At 44.8% G+C, this 22,336-nt stretch overlaps 1 protein-coding gene across 1 annotated transcript in view; it reads right to left on the minus strand.

The window, feature by feature from the left end:
* Positions 1–4,179: 4,179 nt before the first annotated feature.
* Positions 4,180–22,336, minus strand: part of FLI1 (Fli-1 proto-oncogene, ETS transcription factor) — a 133,895-nt gene continuing 115,738 nt past the window's right edge. Inside the window, exons 6-9 of the mRNA XM_055581196.1 lie at positions 13,768–13,833; positions 12,014–12,073; positions 7,415–7,462; positions 4,180–6,165 (exon numbers count right to left, since the gene is read on the minus strand). Of these exons, the coding sequence (XP_055437171.1) occupies positions 5,636–6,165; positions 7,415–7,462; positions 12,014–12,073; positions 13,768–13,833 (704 nt within the window). The 3' untranslated portion in view covers positions 4,180–5,635. The remainder of the gene's footprint in view (positions 6,166–7,414; positions 7,463–12,013; positions 12,074–13,767; positions 13,834–22,336) is intronic.

A 22,336-nucleotide genomic window follows, 5' to 3' on the forward strand; every position in this document is an offset into this window, starting at 1 on the left:
AGCAGAGGAGCCTTGCCCAAGGGTTGCTCCCCAAAGCGGTACCTTTTCAGTCGTTTCTAAGGTGGCCTGTTTACATGATGGTTGTTAATAATAGATTTTAGAGGAAGTAAGAGTGCGAAACCAAGCCCACAGACCACTTACAGAAAGCACTGCATATGGTTTGGTTTGGTTTCTAATTTCCTCCCTCACTGTTGCCTTGGCCTGGCAGCTCCTTGGCTTAGGGCAGTCAGTTTTTGTTTTTTTTTTTTTTTGCCTTGGCATTCTGAAACCTCATGCCCTCATTTGGTCTAAGCTAGTAACAACCCGAATGAACACTGTACACATGGATGGCTCAGGAGCATGTAGATTTCATTGGTTGAATAAAATAGCAATCATCTTAGGTGTCTTTGAACTTCCCTGGTGGCTCAGATGGTAAAGCGTCTGCCTACAATGCAGTAGACCCGGGTTTGATCCCTGGGTCGGGAAGATCCTCTGGAGAAGGAAATGGCAATCCACTCCAGTACTCTTGCCTGGAAAATCCCATGGATGGAGGAGCATGGTAGGCTCCAGTCCGTGGGGCCCATGGGGTCGCAAAGAATCGGACACGACTGAGCAACTTCACTTGGACTAGGTGTCATTACATTTCTAGTGGTCACTGACCATTAAGAATGTTGCAAAACAACAGATATTGAAAATATAGCTTCCCTTGCATGGGAGTCAACAACATTTTTTGACACCCCCCCCACACACACACACAAAATGACTTTTTATTCGAAAGGGCTGTTGAGCAGCTTCTCAAACTATGGGGAAGACAGTTTCCATCGGAACTTCCCACAGGCTTGCCATGCTCCTCTCTGCTTGGCATGTGCTTTTGCCCCCTTTTAATTGCTTTCTTTTCTTTTTTCTGTTTTCCAATGTTGTGTTCGTTTCTGCTGTACAATGAAGAAAAGCAGCTATATCTACCCATATATCCCTTCCTTCTTGAGCCTCGCCATCCCTCCCACCTCTTTTGGTCACCACAGAGCACCGTGCTGAGCTCTCTGTGATGTACAGCAGCTTCCCACTAGCTATCTATTTTACAGATGGTGGTGTGTATGTGTCAAGGTTACTGTCCCAGTTCACCTCCCCCAACCCTGCCATGTCCACACATGCGTTCTCTAAGTCTGCTCTATTCCTGTCCTGGAAATGGGTTCATCTGTACCATCTTTCTAGATTCCACATATCTGCACTGATAGACTCAAAGCACTTCATGACATCTGTACAGAACGGTTGAGTAGGGGAAAGGTTGGATTAGTAGCCAGGATGGTGAAGTTCCTGTTTGTCTTTCGTGTCAAATCAGCCAGCTCCCTTGTAGTAAGTTAGTAAATCGTAAATCTGAGCACTGCAGGGAATAAGTGCCAGCCCTCACTCCATACGAATGCTTCTAAGGAAATGGTGTCCTGGTCCTGTTATGAGTGGACCAGGTTTCCAAGTGTGGAATAAATGATTGGGAAACAAATTCTAGGGGCAATTGCCAAGTCGCTTCAGTCGTGTCCCACTCTGTGTGACCCCGTAGACGGCAGCCTACCAGGCTCCTCCGTCCTTGGGATTCTCCAGGCAAGAACGCTGGAGTGGGTTGCCATTTCCTTCTCCAGGGGCAATATTAGATCAAATTGTAAGACTTTGTAAAGGCGATGGACCTTAGCCAGTGCTTGAATAGCCAGGGCATATTAAGAAAACCTCTTACAAGGATGACCTCCAATGCCTCACCATCCCATCTTTCTCACAGAAGTCAGAAGTGTGTGCCTTGATTTTCCCTAATGAATACTTAGCAGATTTCAGAATTGGTGAGAAAACTGCTTGCCTGAGATGGAGATTTGCAAGAAAATCCAGCTAGACTATTCTTAAACATCCCTGGCCTTTATCATTTCTCTTTCTATGTTTAGGCCACTTATACCAAATTTTTATTTTCTTTCTTAGAAGTCCACTAGGAAATCCCTATAGAAGTATACATATAAACTTACTCCTCTAAAGACTAATATCCTTGTTGAGTATTGACAGTGGGAGAAATGCAATACAATGAGAATAGGAAGAAACAATTAGAATTTCATCTGCAATTTATTTTTCTATCACTCCTAAAATTTTTCTATTTTGTGTTTTATAAGCTAAATAACAACATAACAGCTTTATATATGCTTTATAAATTAATGTGCATATAATGAGAATGGTAACTCAGCTGGTTAAGAATCCACCTGTAATGCAGGCGACCTCGGTTCGATTCCTAGGTTGGGAAAATCCCTCTGGGGAAAGGATAGGCTACTCACTCCAGTATTCTTGGGCTTCCCTTGTGGCTCAGCTGGTGAAGAATCCGCCTGCAATGCAGGAGACCTGCGTTCAAACCCTGGGTTGGGAAGATCCTCTGGAGAAGGGAATGGTTGCCCACTCCAGTATTCTGGCCTGGAGAATTCCATGGACTGCATAGTCGATGGAGCTGCAAAGAGTCGGACACGACTGATTGACTTGCACTTTATATATACTTTACAAATTAATGTATATATAATGAGAATACTTAGATTTTTTAATGGTAGGGTACACATTAAAAAATTTAGACACATCACTTCTTAGCCTTTTGGCTAAGATCAAGTGTCAAAAATTTAGACACTAAAATTTGGAACATGTCTCCTTTCATTTTGTTGTTGCAGTTACTTAGTTGTGTCCAATTTTTTGTGACCCCATGGACTGCAGCACGCTAGACTTCCCTGTCCTTCTCTATCTTATGGAGTTTGCTCAAATTCATGTCCATTGAGTCGATGATGCCTTCCAACCATCTCGTCCTGTCACCCCCTTCTCTTCCTGCCCTCAATCCTTCTTTCCTTTCGTTTAAGTAGATAAGTTGTCTAGAAGGTACTCAGTGTCACCCTAGGAAGTCTACTGGGTGACCAAGGCTGTGAGTCTAATTTTTTCTCACAACATCAAGGACTTTCCAGGGCTCATTCATTTTCATTATGAAATAGAGGAAATGAAAATGAGCCAACTCACAGTGAAACGATTTGAGGCAAATTTCTTCCCTGGGAAGAAAAAAGATCTTAAAAATCTGCATGAGCCATAAACTCCTGGCACAGGACCAGAGGAGGCTGGACCATCTTATTCTCTGCTGGAGGATCGATTGGGGGAATGGCCACTTGGGTTGGAGATGCTCGGAGGATGCATGAGTGAAGTCCAAGGTATGAGGTCTACCCTGGATGAATCTGCTTGTATGAATATGTGTTCCTTGACACATATCCATGGCCTTGGCTGTCTTCTTTTAAAACCTTTTTAGGCTGGAGGAAGATTTAAAGAATATTTTAAAAAATCTCTGCAAGCATCATCAACAATGTAAAGGTTAATTTTAAGTATCAGTTTGACTGTGGCCAAGATTAAATAGTATTTCCGATATGTAAGTGTGAATGTTTCTGAATGAGATTAGCACTGAATATGTGGACTCATTGAAGAGGACTCCTCTCCCCGATGCAGGCCAGAGGGCCCCCTCTAATCACGGAGGGTGTGAATAGAGCAAAAAGCAAAGGAAGGAGGAATTCACCCAATGGGCTCCCTCCCTGCCTGCCCAAGCAGGACTTTTCTCCTGCCCTTGAACTGAGATCTACACCATCAGCCGGTGTCCCTGATTCCCCTGAATCACACACTACTGGTTTCCCTTGAGGGCTTCCAAGGTAGCGCAGTGGGTAAAGAATCTCGCTTCAGTGCAGGTGACACGAGTTCAATTCCTGGATTGGAAAGATCCCCTGGAGGAGGGCATGGCAACCTACTCCAGTATTCTTGCCTGGAGAATCCTTTGATGAGAGGAGCCTGGTGGGCTATAGTCCACAGGGTCGCAGAGTCAGACACGACTGAAGCAACCGAGCATATGCTACACATGGCTTCCCTAGTGACCAACTTCAGACCAGGGGAATTCTTCAGCCCTCACAATTGCATGAGTCAAGTCCTCGTAATAAAGTTCCGTACATATATCCCCATTGGTTCTGTTTCTCTGGAGAGAGCTAATACAAACAACACTAAAACCCACATAATTCTATACTTTCTGCTGTATGTACATGTGAAAAAGTTTTCACGGTGCCAGAAGAGGTCAATAGGAAACTTTCCCTGGGAAAACCCTTGGACCTGGGGAGGGGGACAGGGGACAGAAGGTTGGTTGTAAATAAGAAAACGTTCTCTTCAGTTCTGAGAGAAGAAGGCACAATTTATTTAGTCAAATTATTTTACAACATAGTCTTCACGGACAGTTGTCAACTTAACACTTAATATAGTTTAACAGAGTCAATGATTACCTGCAAAATTATATATATTTTAATATCTAAAAAATATATTGTATATATAAGGCAGAAAATCCCTCGTATCCACAAGGGAAAGTTTGGTTGCTGTTTTCCAAGTTGTTAAGATTGTAGTTCAGTTATTTACAAACATCTCCAAAGCAGTTAACGGTTTACAGGGGTTGTCTTGACTCGCTTCTGCTCATTTGTTAAATAATTACAGTGATTCTCTTTCAGGTAAGTCAGTGACTTCAAAGTCCTGTTCTCTTTTCTGCAACAAGTCACATTATGCTTTTTTAAAAACCAGCTATAAAAACGTACAAGCAGCCCAAATGTACAGATTGACAAAAAGATGTACAAATTACATTTAAAAAAAATAACGACTGATTTGATAAGAACACTGTATCTGTGACCGAGGTCAACTCGTTTCTTTACTCTTTTTCACTTTTTAATTATTTACTTTTAATACTGTGAGATATAGGAAAATAACTCTGCATAATTTATACAGTAAGTTTTCTTGTGGTTGGTGGACCCTGGACTGATCGTCTGACAAGCGCACAGCACTTGCGAATCTGTTTGTGTTTAGAAATCCCTAGGACTTTTCAAAGTACTGGGACCCATTGTCATTATGGTTTTTTTCAGTTATTTACTTCTCTGGCTTTTCAGGAATGTCTGTATTTGCATTAACATCTCTTAGTTCATATTTTGACTACTTCTAGACAGAATGGTCAGCCTAGCGCATATTTACTGCCCACTGAGAGGGATTCTGCAATGCCCGTGGCTTCTTAAATACACACTTGTTTCTTTCTGTTAAATTCCAGTTGGGTGAAAACTTCACTGGCCTTACAACCAATGTTCCAGTTGCCCTCCACTGAGTTAGGTCTTCCTAAGATAAGATGATAAGCTTCCTGCCTCTAGTTCACTAAGCCTCAAACCAGAGCATAACTGGTTAAGTCCATGATTCTTTATCCTACTGAACCCTTCAAGGTTCAAGATGAGACCCGTGTGTCTGTAAGAAACTGTTTTTGGTCCTAAAAATATAAATCTACATACAGTTTCTTTCCCAGAACCATGACACAACCATTCCAGTAATCTAAATATTCAACTCATAGGTTGACAGGAGATTGGGACTCCAAACTGGCATACTGGCCCATGGAATTATCCACCTCTTTGTTCAAGGTAGAGAAAAGCAGGAGTTACCAATGTTAAAAAAAAAAAAAAAGAAGAAGAGTTGTTTTTAAAGAACAGGTACAAAAGTTCTATCCAACAAGAAAGAGCATCCAGTTTTGTTTTCTTTCCAAGGCCACGTAAGTCCAAAGGGAGGTGTAAGGGAGGGGGCTTCAGCGAGAAGGCCACCGATGAGGAAGCGTCTAGTAGTAGCTGCCTAAGTGTGAGGGCACGTGGGTGTTGGGATGGCGGGGGACGTTGGGGTTGGGGTAGATGCCCCCCGTGGGGGAGGTCCAGTATTGTGACGCCGCTCCGAAGAAGCTGGAGGACGTGACGGGCATGGAGGACGGGTGGGGAGGGACAAAGTTCACCTTCTGTTGGTGGGTGTGGTAGGAAGGCACGTAGGAGATGTCGGAAGGGTACTTGTACATGGACGACTCAGTGGGATGCGGCTGCAGAGCCTGGGCGATGCCGTGGAAGTCAAATTTGTAGGCATACCTCTTGCCATGCACTTTGGTCATAATGTTTTTATCGTAGTAGTATCGGAGGGCCCGGCTCAGCTTGTCGTAATTCATGTTGGGTTTGCTCTTGCGCTCCCCCCAGCGCCGGGCCACCTCATCGGGGTCCGTCATTTTGAACTCTCCGTTGGTCCCCTCCCAGGTGATGCAGCTGGCGTTGGCGCTGTCCGAGAGCAACTCCAGGAGGAACTGCCACAGCTGGATCTGCCCGCTCCCTGCAGGAGAGAGAAAACAGGCTCCGCCTGAGAAATCAGAACCTGATCCCTAAGTGCAAGGGTCCACTCACCCCGGACAGGAACCCCAGGATCTCCTTCTACAGTCAGAATCCACTTCTCAACCAGACTGGCATAATCATCAAGGTTAGATCTTTAGATAAGCTGCCCCCAGCCTGGTGAAATTCACCCAGAGCCAGCTGTGTGGCGTGGGGCGAGGCACGCCCCATCCCTCTGGCGGAAGATGCTTGCCTCTCTTCTTCTGTAAAGGCCTAAACCACTGTCTACTCCTTATTCAGTGCTGGCCTCCCTCAGAGTCCCAGGGGAACATGTGACAGCACTTTAGGCTGAAGCAACCTGAACTGCTCCTTAGCCTTTGTGCTTGGCTCTTTGCTCTAAGTTCCACAGAGAACATGGGCAGAAAGAAAAAGAAAAAAAAAGAGGAGAGCGAGCTGGTGGCTTTCTCACCCTCTGAGCAGAAACGGCCTGGAGACAGGAGCAGTGGGACTTCCCTGGTGGGACGGTGCTGGCCTCGCAATTCCAAAGGGCCTATTAACTCACACAGGAGGTGAGCTTGGTTCAGAACTCGCTTGAGAGTTACCTGAATCACAAACCCTTAAAATACACTGTCGAGTTTATTTTATCTGCAACCTCTTACCTAGGAAGCCAAGTAATGCTGCAATACCATCTAAAGTGAATACTGAGACAGCTTTAGAATATGTATTCACCGAGAGCTTGTTCCTTGCCCTTCCCACACCTACCCCCTCCATCTTTCCCTGCTGAAACTTATCTCAACCTTAGTGCACATACATGGCGCTAAAATGTTTGTGGTCCAGAGGCATCTTCAGCTTATGGATATCATCACCGCCTAATGACAAGCCCTGTTCTCTCCTTGTGCACTAGAGAAACAGGAGTCAAACAGTTCAAGGAAAGGCATCCATGTCCCTCCCCGGTCAGGTGTCTGAACTGAGGACACCTTGAAGTGGAGTCGCTCAGTCGTGTCCGACTCTTTGCGACCCCATGGCCTGTAGCCTACCAGGCTCCTCTGTCCATGGGATTTTCCAGGCAATAGTCCTGGAGTAGATTGCCATTTCCTTCTCCAGGGGATCTTCCCAACCCAGGGATTGAACCCGGGTCTCCCGCATTGTAGACAGACGCTTTACGTCTGAGCCACCAGGGAAGCTTCCCTTAGTGATCTCATAAAACTATGGAACATTCTGGAACACAACCTCTCAGGCCAAAGTAAACTCACCAGGATTGGCTAGGCGACTGCTGGTTGGGCCCAGGATCTGATATGGATCTAAGGAGACAAGAAAGGAAATTTGCTTCACTGTTATGAAAAGTATAAAAACAACAGCATTAACAATAAGAATACCCCTAAGGGTTTCTACTTTTATTTTGAGATCATAGGAAAGCCTGATTTCAGAAAACTGCACTGCTTTTACTTGCAAACCTTAAAGATCATGATCAGAGTTATGGTCTATATCCCCGTTATTACAGAAACAACATGAAATTGTGATAGTATCATTTTTTCATATTTAGTGTCTACAATTTATAGATAATACCTACAACAGAATAATAAAAAACATTTGGAAAGGAGCTAGCTCATATCCAGTCACATGAATAAGGAGAAGTATGGCTTATTTAAAGAGCTTAAAGTCTAACAGTGTCTTTGTAAAGGTCTTACAACAGTCTTTGTAAAAATTTATTTCTTTATTACTGACCATGCCATGCAGCCTATGGGATCTTAGTTCCCTGACGAGGGATTAAACCCATGGTCCTGCAGTGGAAATGCTGAGTCCACTGGACCACCAGGGAATTCCTTTGTTGCTGTTCAGTCATTCAGTTGTGTCTGACTCTGTGATTGCATGGACTGTAGCCTGCCAGGCTATTCTGTCCATGGGATTCTCCAGGCAAGAAAGCTTGAGTGGGTTGACACTTCCTTCTCCAGGGGATTCCTGACCCAGGGATCGAATCCATGTCTCCTGTGTCTCCTGCATTGGCAGGAGGACTCTTTATCACTGAACCACCTGGGAATCCCTGACTGGTCTTTAATAGCTCTAACTACTACTAACTATTACATGTCTCTCTTTTTCTGATGCAGCATAAAAGACACATGCCTGGAAATCAAGTAGCCTGGGTTCTAGCCCAACTAAATTATCAGCTAAATACCTCAGTGGACAATCTCTGGGTATTGCTTTTCTCCTCTGCAAAATGATAGGTTTGGCTCTTGGATTTTCCAGTTCCCTTCCAATACAACGTTCTATGATTTTAAGCTTGGAACTGTTGACAGCAACCAACCACAATTTGTATTTTAGCCATAAAATGATTATATATTTATACACACACACACATATATATATTTGAATTTCTTTTTTTAAAATAACATCTCTTTATTTATTTATTTTGGCCTCACCATGTGGCATGTGTGATCTCAGTTCCCTGACCAGGAATCCAACCCCTGCCCCCTGCAGTGGAAGCATGGAGTCTTAACTACTGGGCTTCCACAGAAGTCCTTAAAATGATTATTCTTAATATCTCAGTTACATAAAACTTATATGATAGTTTAGCCATAAAAGAAACCTCTACCTAAAGAAACTAAAGACCTATATATAGAAAACTATAAAACACTGGTGAAAGAAATCAAAGAGGACACTAATAGATGGAGAAATATACCATGTTCATGGATTGGAAGAATCAATATAGTGAAAATGAGTATACTACCCAAAGCAATTTATAGATTCAATGCAATCCCTATCAAGCTACCAACAGTATTCTTCACAGAGCTAGAACAAATAATTTCACAATTTGTATGGAAATACAAAAAACCTCGAATAGCCAAAGCTAGCTTGAGAAAGAAGATCGGAACTGGAGGAATCAACCTGCCTGACTTCAGGCTCTACTACAAAGCCACAGTCATCAAGACAGTATGGTACTGGCACAAAGACAGAAATATAGATCAATGGAACAAAATAGAAAGCCTAGAGATAAATCCACGCAATATGGACACCTTATCTTTGACAAAGGAGGCAAGAATATAAAATGGATTAAAAACAATCTTTTTAACAAGTGGTGCTGGGAAAACTGGTCAACCACTTGTAAAAGAATGAAACTAGAGCACTTTCTAACACCATACACAAAAATAAACTCAAAATGGATTAAAGATCTAAACGTAAGACCAGAAACTATAAAACTCCTAGAGGAGAACATAGGCAAAACACTCTCCGACATACATCACAGCAGGATCCTCTATGACCCACCTCCCAGAATATTGGAAATAAAAGCAAAAATAAACAAATGGGGCCTAATTAAACTTAAAAGCTTCTGTACAACAAAGGAAACTATAAGCAAGGTGAAAAGACAGCCTTCAGAATGGGAGAAAATAATAGCAAATGAAGCAACTGACAAACAACTATTCTCAAAAATATACAAGCAACTCTTACAGCTCAACTCCAGAAAAATAAATGACCCAATCAAAAAATGGGCCAAAAGACTAAACAGACATTTCTCCAAAGAAGACATACAGATGGCTAACAAACACATGAAAAGATGCTCAACATCACTCATTATCAGAGAAATGCAAATCAAAACCACTATGAGGTACCATTTCACACCAGTCAGAATGGCTGCGATCCCAAAGTCTACAAGCAATAAATGCTGGAGAGGGTGTGGAGAAAAGGGAACCCTCTTACACTGTTGGTGGGAATGCAAACTAGTACAGCCACTATGGAGAACAGTGTGGAGATTGCTTAAAAAACTGGAAATAGAACTGCCTTATGACCCAGCAATCCCACCGCTGGGCATACACACTGAGGAAACCAGAATTGAAAGAGACATGTGTATCCCAATATTTATCGCAGTACTGTTTATAATAGCCAGGACATGTAAGCAACCTAGATGTCCATCAGCAGATGAATGGATAAGAAAGCTGTGGTACATATACACAATGGAGTATTACTCAGCCATTAAAAAGAATACATTTGAATCAGTTCTAATGAGGTGGATGAAACTGGAGCCTATTATACAGAATGAAGCCAGAAAGAAAAACACCAATACAGTATACTAACGCATATATATGGAATTTAGAAAGATGGTAACAATAACCCTGTATACGAGACAGCAAAAGAGACACTGATGTATAGAACAGTCTTTTGGACTCTGTGGGAGAGGGAGAGGGTGGGATGATTTGGGAGAATGGCATTGAAATACGTATAATATCATATATGAAACGAGTCGCCAGTCCAGGTTCGATGTATGATACTGGATGCTTGGGGCTGGTGCACTGGGACGACCCAGAGGGATGGTACGGGGAGGGAGGAGGGAGGAGGATTCAGGATGGGGAACACATGTATACCTGTGGTGGATTCATTTCGATATTTGGCAAAACCAATACAATATTGTAAAGTTTAAAAATTAAAAAAAAAAAGAAACCTTTGCAATACTGACATAGTGAGGACTGTCTTCTTCTTTTCAGCTGAGATAGATCATGGTAGAGAGCTGGATCACAGCTTGGTGATGATGTCATATGTTTGATACAATTTTACAATTTCTATATAATTATAATTTTAAAAAATCAACATGATTTAGGGGTTTTTGCTCACAACCACAAATTAACTTGAAAAGTCCTTAAGACCTCTCAATCTACCCCTTTCTATCTATACAGTGACAAATATTTGGGGGAAGGTAATTTGGCCACCTGATGTGAAGAGCTGACTCATTGGAAAAGGCCTTGATGCTGGGAAAAACTGAGGACAGGAGGAGAAGGGGGCGACAGAGGATGAGATGGTTAGATAACATCACTGACTGAATGGACATGAGTTTGAACAAACTCCCAGAGACAGTGAAGGACAGGGAAGCCTGGCGAGCTGCAGTCCATGGGGTCGCAAAAGTCAGACAGGACTGAGCAACTGAACAACAATGTCTAATTTTGTTGTTGGGGACTTTTTAAATCCTCCATTTCAAATCCTCTCTGACTTGTGTTTCACAGTCAGCAAGTTCTCAGCCTTCCTGAAGAAATGCAGGTCAACTTTCTACTGCTTATCTTCAATGGAAATGGAAAACCAAGTATGTTCACCCAAAGCAACAGCATGTTCAGAGCTTACTCTAAGCTGTGTCCCAAGAGAGACCGAGCTGGGCTTGGGAGGGCACAAATGGCGGTCTTCAGATTCATGAAGAACCTTCACAGAGAACAAGAGGAAGACCTTTCCACAGGGCAAACTGGGAAGCTTGAATGGAAGATACAGCATTGGGGGGACTTTGGCTCAAATGGTGGAACTGAGCCTGGTTAGGTATTGAGCTCCCATAGCTGTAAGTATTCAAGTGGGGATGATGCAGTCACAAGACTGAGATGTTACAGGATGTTGTAGACCTCCTGAGATGTTACAGGAGGATGTTGTAGACCTAGATGTCTCTAGGTTCCCTTGCCATACGAAGAGTCTCCAATTCCATGGTTTTCAAAGTTGCTCTGCCTTAATTGTTAAGGAGATTCATTACAGGGATGGAAGAAGGTGAAGCAACTTGGGGGTTTGGGATGATAGCTCTCATATTCCCCAAATCCAGCTGTGTGGCTTCTGGCAAATCACTTCACCTCTTGAGATCTCGGTTTCTTTATTTTACAACATGAAACATGTTAATCTTGAGGTTCCTTTCACCTCTGATATGTCATGAGTCTCTCCACGTTCCAGGGCTAGGTGCACCATGGACAGATCTAGGACAGTGTCAAATATAGGATTCTATGAAGAAGAACAGTGATGACAAACACAAGATACTGTCTAAATCCTCCTCTGCTGACCACGTGGCACCAGTGGCCGCACAGGAAACAAAGGAGGACTCGAACATCATGGACAGGTACCTGGTTGGGGCCGCTGCTCAGTATTCTTACTCATCGTTTGTGCTCCAGCAAGAGGGGGACCTGCGGCAAGAAGAGAAATACGGTAAGTGGAGCCATTCTCCACGAAGGGGAGGGAATGTCTCGTCAAGCACATCCCCACCGAGCAGGACAATTGTGCTTTCCCATTCACTCCCTCACTCAGTCACTCTACTCATTTATTCATTTTATGTTATAAATATTTATCCAGAATCTATGTACTGGCACTGTTCTCGATGCTAAGGACCCAGCACTGAGCAAGGGGTTCCTGCCAGAGCTTACATTTTAATGGAGGAGACAATGATAAACAGCAATAAATACAGAGAAGGAGCATGTCTGATGGTACTGGGGCTGTGGATTTCATTTTTAAATAGAAAACTGAGAAAGGTCTTTAATGAGAAGGTGGCATTTGAGTGCCAGTCTCCTGCTCCTGTATTTCCACATCTTGTGAGCTCCCCTCTTTGTGGCATCTCTTAGTACACCCTTCCTGCTCCTGCCATCACGTCACATATCCACGTTAGAGCTGTGTTGCTTCTTGCACCGTCTTTGGCTTCATCTGACTGGCATCCTCACCACTCCTCTGTTTTCTCACTGACCCTTCAAATGCTATTTAGCCAGTTTAATCTCCATAAACCACTTCACTCCACCATCCAAAAACCTCAGTGACTCGATGTTGACTAAAGCACTGAGGTCTATGGTCCGAGCATCTTTGAACCCCTTCCTCACCCTTCCAGACTTTTCTTTTCCTTTGTGCACCCTAAACTCCAGGAACCCAAGTCCTCCCTGACTCTCAGACATATTGACCTTGATGTCTTTCCCTGACCCCACCTCTCTTGGGAGGGCATCTTTCCCATCTCTCTGGGTCCAAATCCTGCCTCTCTTTCTAGAACCAACTCTTATGATTCCAGGTCCCCAAGGTGTTCCTGATGCCACCCAGAGAGAAAGGGTTTTGTGTGTATGTGTGTGTGTGTGTGTGTGTGTGTGCCTGACTCCTCTCCCCTCCTGGAGAGACTGGTCCATGCGGGTTCACCATGTGAAACCCACACTGCCCAGGGCTGGAGGCAGAGTAAACAGATAATACATATTATTAAAAGGGCTTGTGGCTATTGCTTGGGCATTAATTTTCAGTCCTAACCTCTTTCTTGAAAGAATTCCCTTCACCATCCATTTCTGTGCTTGATATTTTATCTCCAAGAGACAGCAAGATTGACACGTTCTGGGTCAGGACTTTATGAATCATTCTTTCCCCTGCACTCTTCACAGGAGATTCTGGGTCAGATTTCAACACAAACTGATGTCATACCACTAGCATCTCCTCATCCGGTTACCACCCCACCTCAACTTTCCATGAAATGAGGTAGAGATGTTGGTAGGATTCTATCCTGACAATTAGGGAAGCAGGTGAAGTCATGGAGGGTCATTATTGAAACTTAAGTGGCAGAATCCAAATCCAGGGATTTTTCATTCGTAAAGAAACTTGTCCTAAGAAACTTGACAACTTCAAACATTCTAAAGCCAAATGCAGTGAAACAAAACTCAAAGGTCTGAGTGAAAATCTCATTATCTTTCTGGGACGAGGTATCACTGACAGGTTCTACATTGGCAATTAATTTTGATGTCCATTCAAAAAGCAGAAAAAGAAAATGCTCACTCTTCTCTTCCTTTCGCTTATGACCCTGTTCTCCACCCCACCCCAGAAAAAGGTTTTCCTCCCAAAGAACAGAGTGACGTTTACTTACTTTTGTTGAGGCCAGAATTCATGTTACTGCCCCAACCTCCTCTCCTGACTGAGTCATAGGAAGGGTCTAGTGGAAAAAGACAAATAGAGATACATCAGCCTCAATAGATGTGGATTTGAGCAAATACCAGGAGATGGTGGACAGGACAGCCTGGCATGCTACAGTCCATGGGGTGGCAGAGTCGGACACAACTGAGTGACTGAACAACAACGAAAGCATCTTCTGCTCTTCAGAAAGGTTGCCTGAAGATTATCTTTTAGTGATCCAGAAAAATTAAATTAACTTAGCAATAACTTCAAGCATCACTAAATTCCAGAAGTGCATTTCCCTGGGGCAAATGGGGACGGACGGAAGTAACACTGCCACACTGATTAGGAGTCAAAGGGGTGGAAGGAACCCTGAATTTGAAGTCACAGGGTTGGTTCAGGTTCTATCCTTCCACCATTTGTTGTGAGACCTTGGATGAATCCAGACATCCTTGGGCCTCAGCTTTTCAAAATATGTAATTAAGAGTCTTCCCTGGTGGTCCAGTGGATAAGACTTTGTGCTCCCAATGCAGAGGGCCTGGGTTCAGTCCCTGGTCAGGGAACTAGATCCCACATGCTACAGCTAAGAATTCACATGCTGCAACTGAAAAAACAACAACAACAACAAAAAAACCATGTATGCTGAATCTGAAAGTAACCCTGCATGCCACAGTGAAGACTGAAGATCCCGTGTATTCCAACAAAGACACGGCAGTACCAAACACTTTTTTAAAAAAATATGGAAATAAGATTTTACACGATTTAATCTACCTTAAAGGGTGTGCAAATGTTATCAACTGCATATCTGTGTCCTCCTCAAACTCATATGCAGATGTCTAATCCCCAGTGTGATCGTAATAGGAGGTGGGGTTTGGGAGGTAATTGAGTCTTAACGGTGGGGCCGTATGAAGAGGGTTAGTGCTCTTATAAGAAGAGGTCACAGAGGTAGCTTGCCTGCGTGCTTCCTGCCATATGAGGGCACAACAAGAAAGCAGCCATCTGCAATCCAGACGGGAGGGCCTCCAACACCTGACCATGCTGGCACATGACCTCAGACTTGCAATCTCCAGAACTGTCGGAAGTTAGTGTTGTGTATAAGCCTCCCAGCTTATCATTCTTTGTTACAGCAGCCCCAAGGGATGAAGACAGGTAATGATCAAATGAGGTAACACGTGTGAAGCATCTTATAAGGCATTCTACAAACATAATCTAGGTTTAGAAAGAAAAAAAGTGTCCAAAGCCTGTGTCCAAAAAAGTGTCCAAAACCCGTGTCCAAAAAAGTGTCCAAAACCCTTTAAGCAGCTCTGCGGAGATGGTCATGTCTAGATTAAAGGCTTGTGGACAAACTGTCTCATAGCTGTGCCTCGAGGCCCCAGCGGTGGTTTCAGCCTCTCATTCCAGCACATGTTTGGGCACATTCTGGACTCTCATTGGCCCCTCAGCTTTTCTGTTGATAGTGGAGAGCTGGGTGATGACCACAGCCAAAGGGAAAGGGGCAGAGGTGTGGCTGGACCAAGAAACAAGGGGCTGGAGAGACGCTTCCCACCTGGACTGCAGAGAGGCTTCCAAATCACCTTGGTGGACACTCTATTGAACCTGAACATTCATGATCCCAACCCTTTTCTTGAAAGAATCCACACACCTCCCTAACCCTGTGCAGAAACTGCTTAACCGACTGGCTGGAAACATCTTTTCCTTTCTCACGCTGTGAGTCCCGTGGAGACACGGAGCAGGAATAGCAGAAGAGCTTAAGGATATAGAATTATGACTTTCAAAGTCTTTCCATGGACAACAAAGAAACCATAAAAACCATCCGGACAAATGGAGTGCAAACCTCATCAAACAACTGTCAGACGGGGTGAAACACAAACCATCCCCCTCCACCCCTTCTGAGCCTCACAAACAAATTAGAATGAGAACTGTAAAGATGGGCTGGTTGGTCCCATGGCCTGTTTTGATTGTTTCTGGCTAAGAAGAACCAAACTACAGGAACAGATTTTTGGTGGAAAAATCCACGTGCACATGCACATTCCTCCTAGTTTTGGAAATTACAATCTTTAGCAATTGCCATGAAAAGCAAAACAGAAAGTGAGGGGATGGAGATGGGAAGAAGGGGAGGGAAGGGGGCAAAAGAGACAGACCTGGCTCATTTGAGTTGTCTGTTTTTATTTTTGACTCTTTTTTTCACAGTTCCATCTACAAATAGATTCCTGTGCTTGCTTAAAAACAAAGCAGAACAGAAACAAACACAGAACCTAACTTGTTTACAGGCTGGGGTATGTGGTTGAAGGTTCTCATGGGTATTTTCTGGACTGTCTGGCAGGGGGCAACAGTGTGTACAAGGCTGGGGGACCTTTGAGGAAAGGCCAGGTTCTTCCAAACTTCTTCTTTGGGGTTGGGGTGCTGGTTAGGCCTCCAGGCATTTGTCTGGGACTGATTTCTGCAGTGGCTTGTGTATTTGGCTATAGAGTGCAAGTGAAAGAATATGAAACAAGTCCGCTATTCTTGCCTTTATTATTTTTATTATATTAATTAGTTAGCTAAAATTTTCATTGGAGTATGTTGTGTTAATTTCTGCTGTACAGCAAAATGGATCAGTCATGTGTATACATATATCCCCTCTTTTTTATATTTCCTTTCCGATTAGATCACCACAGAGCACTGAATAGAGTTCCCTGAGTTGTAGAATAGGTTCCCATTAGTTATCTATTTTATACATGTGTGTGCAATGGCACCCCACTCCAGTACTCTTGCCTGGAAAATCCCATGGACGGAGGAGCCTGGTAGGCTGCAGTCCATGGGGTCGCTAACAGTCAGACACGACTAAGCGACTTCACTTTCACTTTTCACTTTCATGCATTGGAGAAGGAAAGGGCAACCCACTCCAGTGTTCTCGCCTGGAGAATCCCAGGGATGGGGGAGCCTGGTGGGCTGCCGTCTATGGGGTCGCACAGAGTCGGACACGACTGAAGCGATGCAGCAGCAGCAGCAGAAGCTGTGTGCTTAGTCGTGCCTGACTCTTTGCGACCACATGGACTATAGCCCACCATGGGATTTTCCAGGCAAGAATACTGGAGTGGGTTGCCATTTCCTCCTCCAGGGGATCTTCCCTACCCAGGGATCAAACCCACATCTCCTGTGCCCTATACATTGGCAGGCAGGTTCTTTTACCACTGAGTCACCTGGGAAGCACCATTTTATATGTAGTAATGTATATATGTCAATTTCAATCTCTCAGTTCATCCCACCCCTCCTCCATCCCCCTTGTATATCCATACTTTTTTTGTTCTCTATATCTGTGTCTCTATTTCTGCTTTGTAAATAAATAAGATCATCTATACCAATCTTTTCAGATTCCACATATATGCATTAATATACAATATTTGTTTTTCTCTTTCTGACTTCACTCTGTATGAAAAAAACATGATTCAAAAAGACACATACATCGCAGTGTTCACTGAACTGTTCACAGTATCCAGGACATGGAAACAAAGTTGTCCATCAACAGAGGAAAGGATAAAGAAGATGTAGGACATATACACAATGGAATATTATTCAGCCATAAAAAGGAACACAAATGGGTCATTTGTAGATGACCCTGTCCTTGCCTTTAAATAGGAGAAGATAACAAATAGAAGACTGTGAGGCTGTACAGGTCATGTGCCAAAGGAGTGCTGGAGATCCTGGGGGTGAAGGAGGGAGAAGCCAGTCTAAGTGGGGCTGGGTGGCTTGAGTGAGGCCTCTTTGGAGAGAAGAGAGCATGCATCAGAGGTGGGCATGTGGCAGACGTGAGCAGTGAGATGTGAATGTGTTGGGTGGGAGACAACCACCTGTGGGTCTGCAGTTGGGGGGATGAGGTCAGGCTCAAGACCATGTCCACGGCCAATCAACAAGCTTAGTGGCCCTGGGTCACAGGCCACAGAAACCAGGAGAGGCCCCTTCTACTGCTGCTAAGTCACTTTAGTCGTGTCCAACTCTGTGCGACCCCATAGACAGCAGGGATTCTCCAGGCAAGAACACTGGAGTGGGTTGCCATTTCCTTCTCCAATGCATGAAAGTGAAAAGTGAAAGTGAAGTCGCTCAGTCGTGTCCGACCCTCAGCGACCCCATGGACTGCAGCCTACCGGGCTCCGGAGAGGCCCCTGGCAGGTGGCAATACCGTGAACACACGATGTGGTGGAGCAGACAGCCCGTGGTGGATGGATGCAGTGGGTACCGGGGGGACGAGAGGTGAACCTAACAGGAACGGAATAGAAAGTGGAATAGAAAGTGACAAATTCATGCAAAGAGAAATAACAAATCACCGAGTTCCAGGAATTGGTATGTGTTATCTGAAGTTTTGACTTGACTTGTGACTTACTCTGCACTGATAAGATCTCTGACTCAGAGTTTTCGAAGCAGTTTTTTTCTCGATCTTTAATTTACTGGAGGAATCAATCCATCCTCTCTGAAAGCTATGTTATATTCATTCAGAAGAAACTTTTTTTTTTTAAGGCCCACCTTAAGGCTTTGGCTATAGTTACCATCAACTTCTTACCAGCTATCCTCCTATTCTTTTTTTAATTTAAGGATGATGGCTTTACAGAATTTTGTTGTTTTTCTGTCAAACCTCAACATGAATCAGCCGTAAGTATACATATATCCCCTCCTATTCTTTTATTCTAACAGTCAGATCAGATCAGTCGCTCAGTCGTGTCCGACTCTTTGCGACCCCATGAATCACAGCACGCCAGGCCTCCCTGTCCATCACCAACTCCCGGAGTTCACTCAGACTCACGTCCATTGAGTCAGTGATGCCATCCAGCCATCTCATTCTCTGTCGTCCCCTTCTCCTCTTGCCCCCAATCCCTCCCAGCATCAGAGTCCTTTCCAATGAGTCAACTCTTTGCATGAGTGGCCAAAGTACTGGAGTTTCAGCTTTAGCATCATTCCTTCCAAAGGAATCCCAGGGCTGATCTCCTTCAGAATGGACTGGTTGGATCTCCTTGCAGTCCAAGGGACTCTCAAGAGTCTTCTCCAACACCACAGTTCAAAAGCATCAATTCTTTGGCGCTCAGCCTTCTTCACAGTCCAACTCTCACATCCATACATGACCACAGGAAAAACCGTAGCCTTGACTAGACGAACCTTTGTTGGCAAAGCAATGTCTCTGCTTTTGAATATGCTATCTAGGTTGGTCATTCTAACAGTAGAGGCATGCAAAAGTTACAGGACACCTGGATGAATTCCCTGTAACCAACAGAGGGCAGGTCGTGGCTGGATTTTTCTCTAGTGGTTGATACTCTATCAGAGGAGTGTCTGGCACCTCTGTCTTTTCCTGCAATGCCCTGGGGGTCTGGGGGAAGCCTGGTTGAGAGAACTTCTGAGGTCCCCACCAACCCTAAAGTCCTATACTGTTGCTGCTACTGCTAAGTCACTTCAGTCATGTTCGACTCTGTGCGACCCCATAGATGGCAGCCCACCGGGCTCCCCCGTCCCTGGGATTCTCCAGGCAAAAACACTGGAGTGGGTTGCCATTTCCTTCTCCAGTGCATGAAAGTGAAAAGTGAAAGTGAAGTCGCTCAGTCGTGTCCGACCCTTAGCGACCCCATGGACTGCAGCCTACCAGGCTCCTCCGTCCATGGGATTTTCCAGGCAAGAGTACTGGAGTGGGGTGCCATTGCCTTCTCCGAAAGTCCTTTAGTAGGTACCAAAAAAAAAGTGACAGAAACAGAAAGGCCACAAGCAATCAGCCTGAAGTGCCTCCTCCAGCGAAGGTAACAGAGCAATAAAGAGCATCGGTCATGCCTACAGCCAAGGGTCCCGGAGCAGAGAGTGAAATCAGAGCAGCAAAGGCCACAAGGCTCCCTTCCCACATGCTCTTTCATTTCCACCCACTTGCATGGAAAACCCCGCCCCTGGAATCTGAGTCCACAAAGGACACCTGGGTCCACTTACTGTCAGTGGGCACTGGGGTACGTGAGGGCACCTACTAAATGGAAGTTTGAAATGAAAGCCAGTGTTTTTGGATTAAGTCCTACTGCTAGGATAGAGCTGAAGATGGGGAAGGCCAAGATCAAGAGCTAAGATCTGGCATTCTGCCTTAGAGGTTGGAAGCACCAGGGCAGCCCTGCAGATTAAATGAGGTACCCAGGCAAACAGCTGGCACAGTGCCTAGCACAGAGTGAAACTCAGTGAACATTAGCAAGTAATATTATTGCAATTACTGCTATATTTGCATCATTAAATACCTTATGAATGTTCAAACTCAGAAACAGGTTGGCCAGCCCTACCAAATACACATTAACCCCCCTCTCTTTGCTTCCATCCATCTTACTTTGCTCTACTTATTTTTCCATGTATCGCCTAATTTAATCAAGTAGGCTATGGTTTTTCCAGTGGTCATGTATGGATGTGAGAGTTGGACTACTGGTCATGTATGGATGTGAGAGTTGGACTACAAAGAAAGCTGAGTGCTGAAGAATTTATGCTTTTGAACTGTGGTGCTGGAGAAGACTCTTGAGAGTCCCGGACTGCAAGGATATCCAACCAGTCCATCCTAGAGGAGATCAGTCCTGGGTGTTCATTGGTAGAACTGATTTTGAAGCTGAAACTCCAATACTTTGGCCACCTGATGTGAAGAGCTGACTCTTTTGAAAAGACCCTGATTCTGGGAAACATTGAGGGCAGGAGGAGAAGGGGATGACAGAGGATGAGATGGCTGGATGGCATCACCGATTCAATGGACATGGGTTTGGGTGGACTTTGGGAGTTGGTGATGCACAGGGAGGCCTGGCGTGCTGCGGTTCATGGGGTCGCAAAGAGTTGGACACAACTGAGCGACTGAACTGAACTGAATTCATGATGGTTATTGTCTGCATCTCCCACCTGAATGTCAGGTCCATTAGGGTCAGGACCCCTCTTTGGTTCTCTGATAGAACAAAGCACCCAGCCCAGAGCACGCACACAATAAATATTCATTGAATGAATGAATGAATGCCCAGCCAACATTTTCTCCTTCTTGCTAAATAGACACACTTCCTCTTGTTGTTGACTATTTTCCTAGCTGATGGGGATTCTAAGCCTCTGCCCAGACTTCTCCCCACTAAATGAAGTCACCAGTGATTCCATTCTGGGTGTGTGCTAAGTCACTTCAGTCGTGTCTGATGCTTTGTGACCCCATGGACTACAGTCAGGCTCCTCTGTCCATAGGACTCTTCAGGCAAGAATACTGGAGTGGGTTGTCATGCCGTCCTCCAGGGATGCCATGCCCTTCCTGACCCAGGGATTGAACCTGAGTCCCTTATGACTCCTGCATTGATAGGCAGGTTCTTTACCACCAGCGCCACCTGGGAAAACCCATTCCAGTCTGGGTGATGGGTGATATATGAGTGTACACAGTTAACCCGGGCTGCCCTCTGAGCAGAATGGCCTACAGTCCTCCTACAACAAAGCACAGGCAGAAAGCTGTCCCCACAGGAAGCCCAGGACTAGATGCCACTCATTCAGGTGACCTGCTGTGTATCTTATATATATTTTAACAATGTCAATGTTCAAATGAAGACTTGTTTTTTATTCCTAAAAGTCATACAAGTGAGAACTCAGCATGATGGTCAGTTCTGGTACCAGACACTCAAACAGAAATGTATCTACAACCAAAATGGAAAAGCCTGGACCCAGGAGCTACCCAACAACTCAGAGTCCTGCACACTCTGCCTCCCTGATACCCAGCTGCCCATCCGCATGTGGGCCGTTCTCCTGTGGGGTATACCTGGCTCAGGAGGCGGCCTTGAGTGTCCCCTGGGCACTGCTGTCTGCTTTCTGAGAACTGACTTCTGAAAACACACACTTAAGCAGGCGACCGAGGGTGCGTGTGTGTGCACCAAGTCACTTCAGTCATGTCCGACCCTTTGTGACTCCATGGACTGTAGCCCGCCAGGCTCCTCTGTCCATGGGATTCTCCAGGCAGGAATACTGGAGTGGACTGCCATGCCCTCCAGGGGATCTTCCTGACCCAGGGATCGAACCCACAGCTCATGTCTCCTGCATTGGCAGGTGGGGTCTTTACCTCTGGCGCCACCTGGGAAGCCCCTGACCAAGGGTACAACAGGTGAAAATGTGACTGTTAGGAGCCCTCAGAGTAGCTGGTCTCAGAACTTTAGGGTGGCAGCAGATGCTTGATCAGGAGAAAATCACTTTTTACTTCAGTGATGCCTTCTACCCCCGGCTTGATAATCAATCTTATTGTAATAAGCTTTTTCAGAGGATCTTCCCAGAAGGGCTCTGCCCGGAGCTTATCGTTTCAGGCAGTCCTGACATCCACTCTGGCCAAAGCTGAGAAAGACTGAGCCTCATTCTGGGCACTGCTAGGCATTGTGGATAATTCAGCTTCACGTATATAATGGTCTGAACAGTATCTTCATTATAGCATGTCTGGTGTGGCTGACTTGACCTTCAATGGTCTCTTAGATTCCAGGGGAGCCTCCTGGGGTGGAGAAATATGAGCATGGAGATTTTTTTTTTTTTTTTTCTGAAAACTCCTTGTGGGAAGGGGAAGACTTTCT

Source organism: Bubalus kerabau, chromosome 5 (genome assembly GCF_029407905.1).
Source record: "Bubalus kerabau isolate K-KA32 ecotype Philippines breed swamp buffalo chromosome 5, PCC_UOA_SB_1v2, whole genome shotgun sequence".
In the NCBI taxonomy this organism is placed as follows: Eukaryota; Metazoa; Chordata; class Mammalia; order Artiodactyla; family Bovidae; genus Bubalus; species Bubalus kerabau.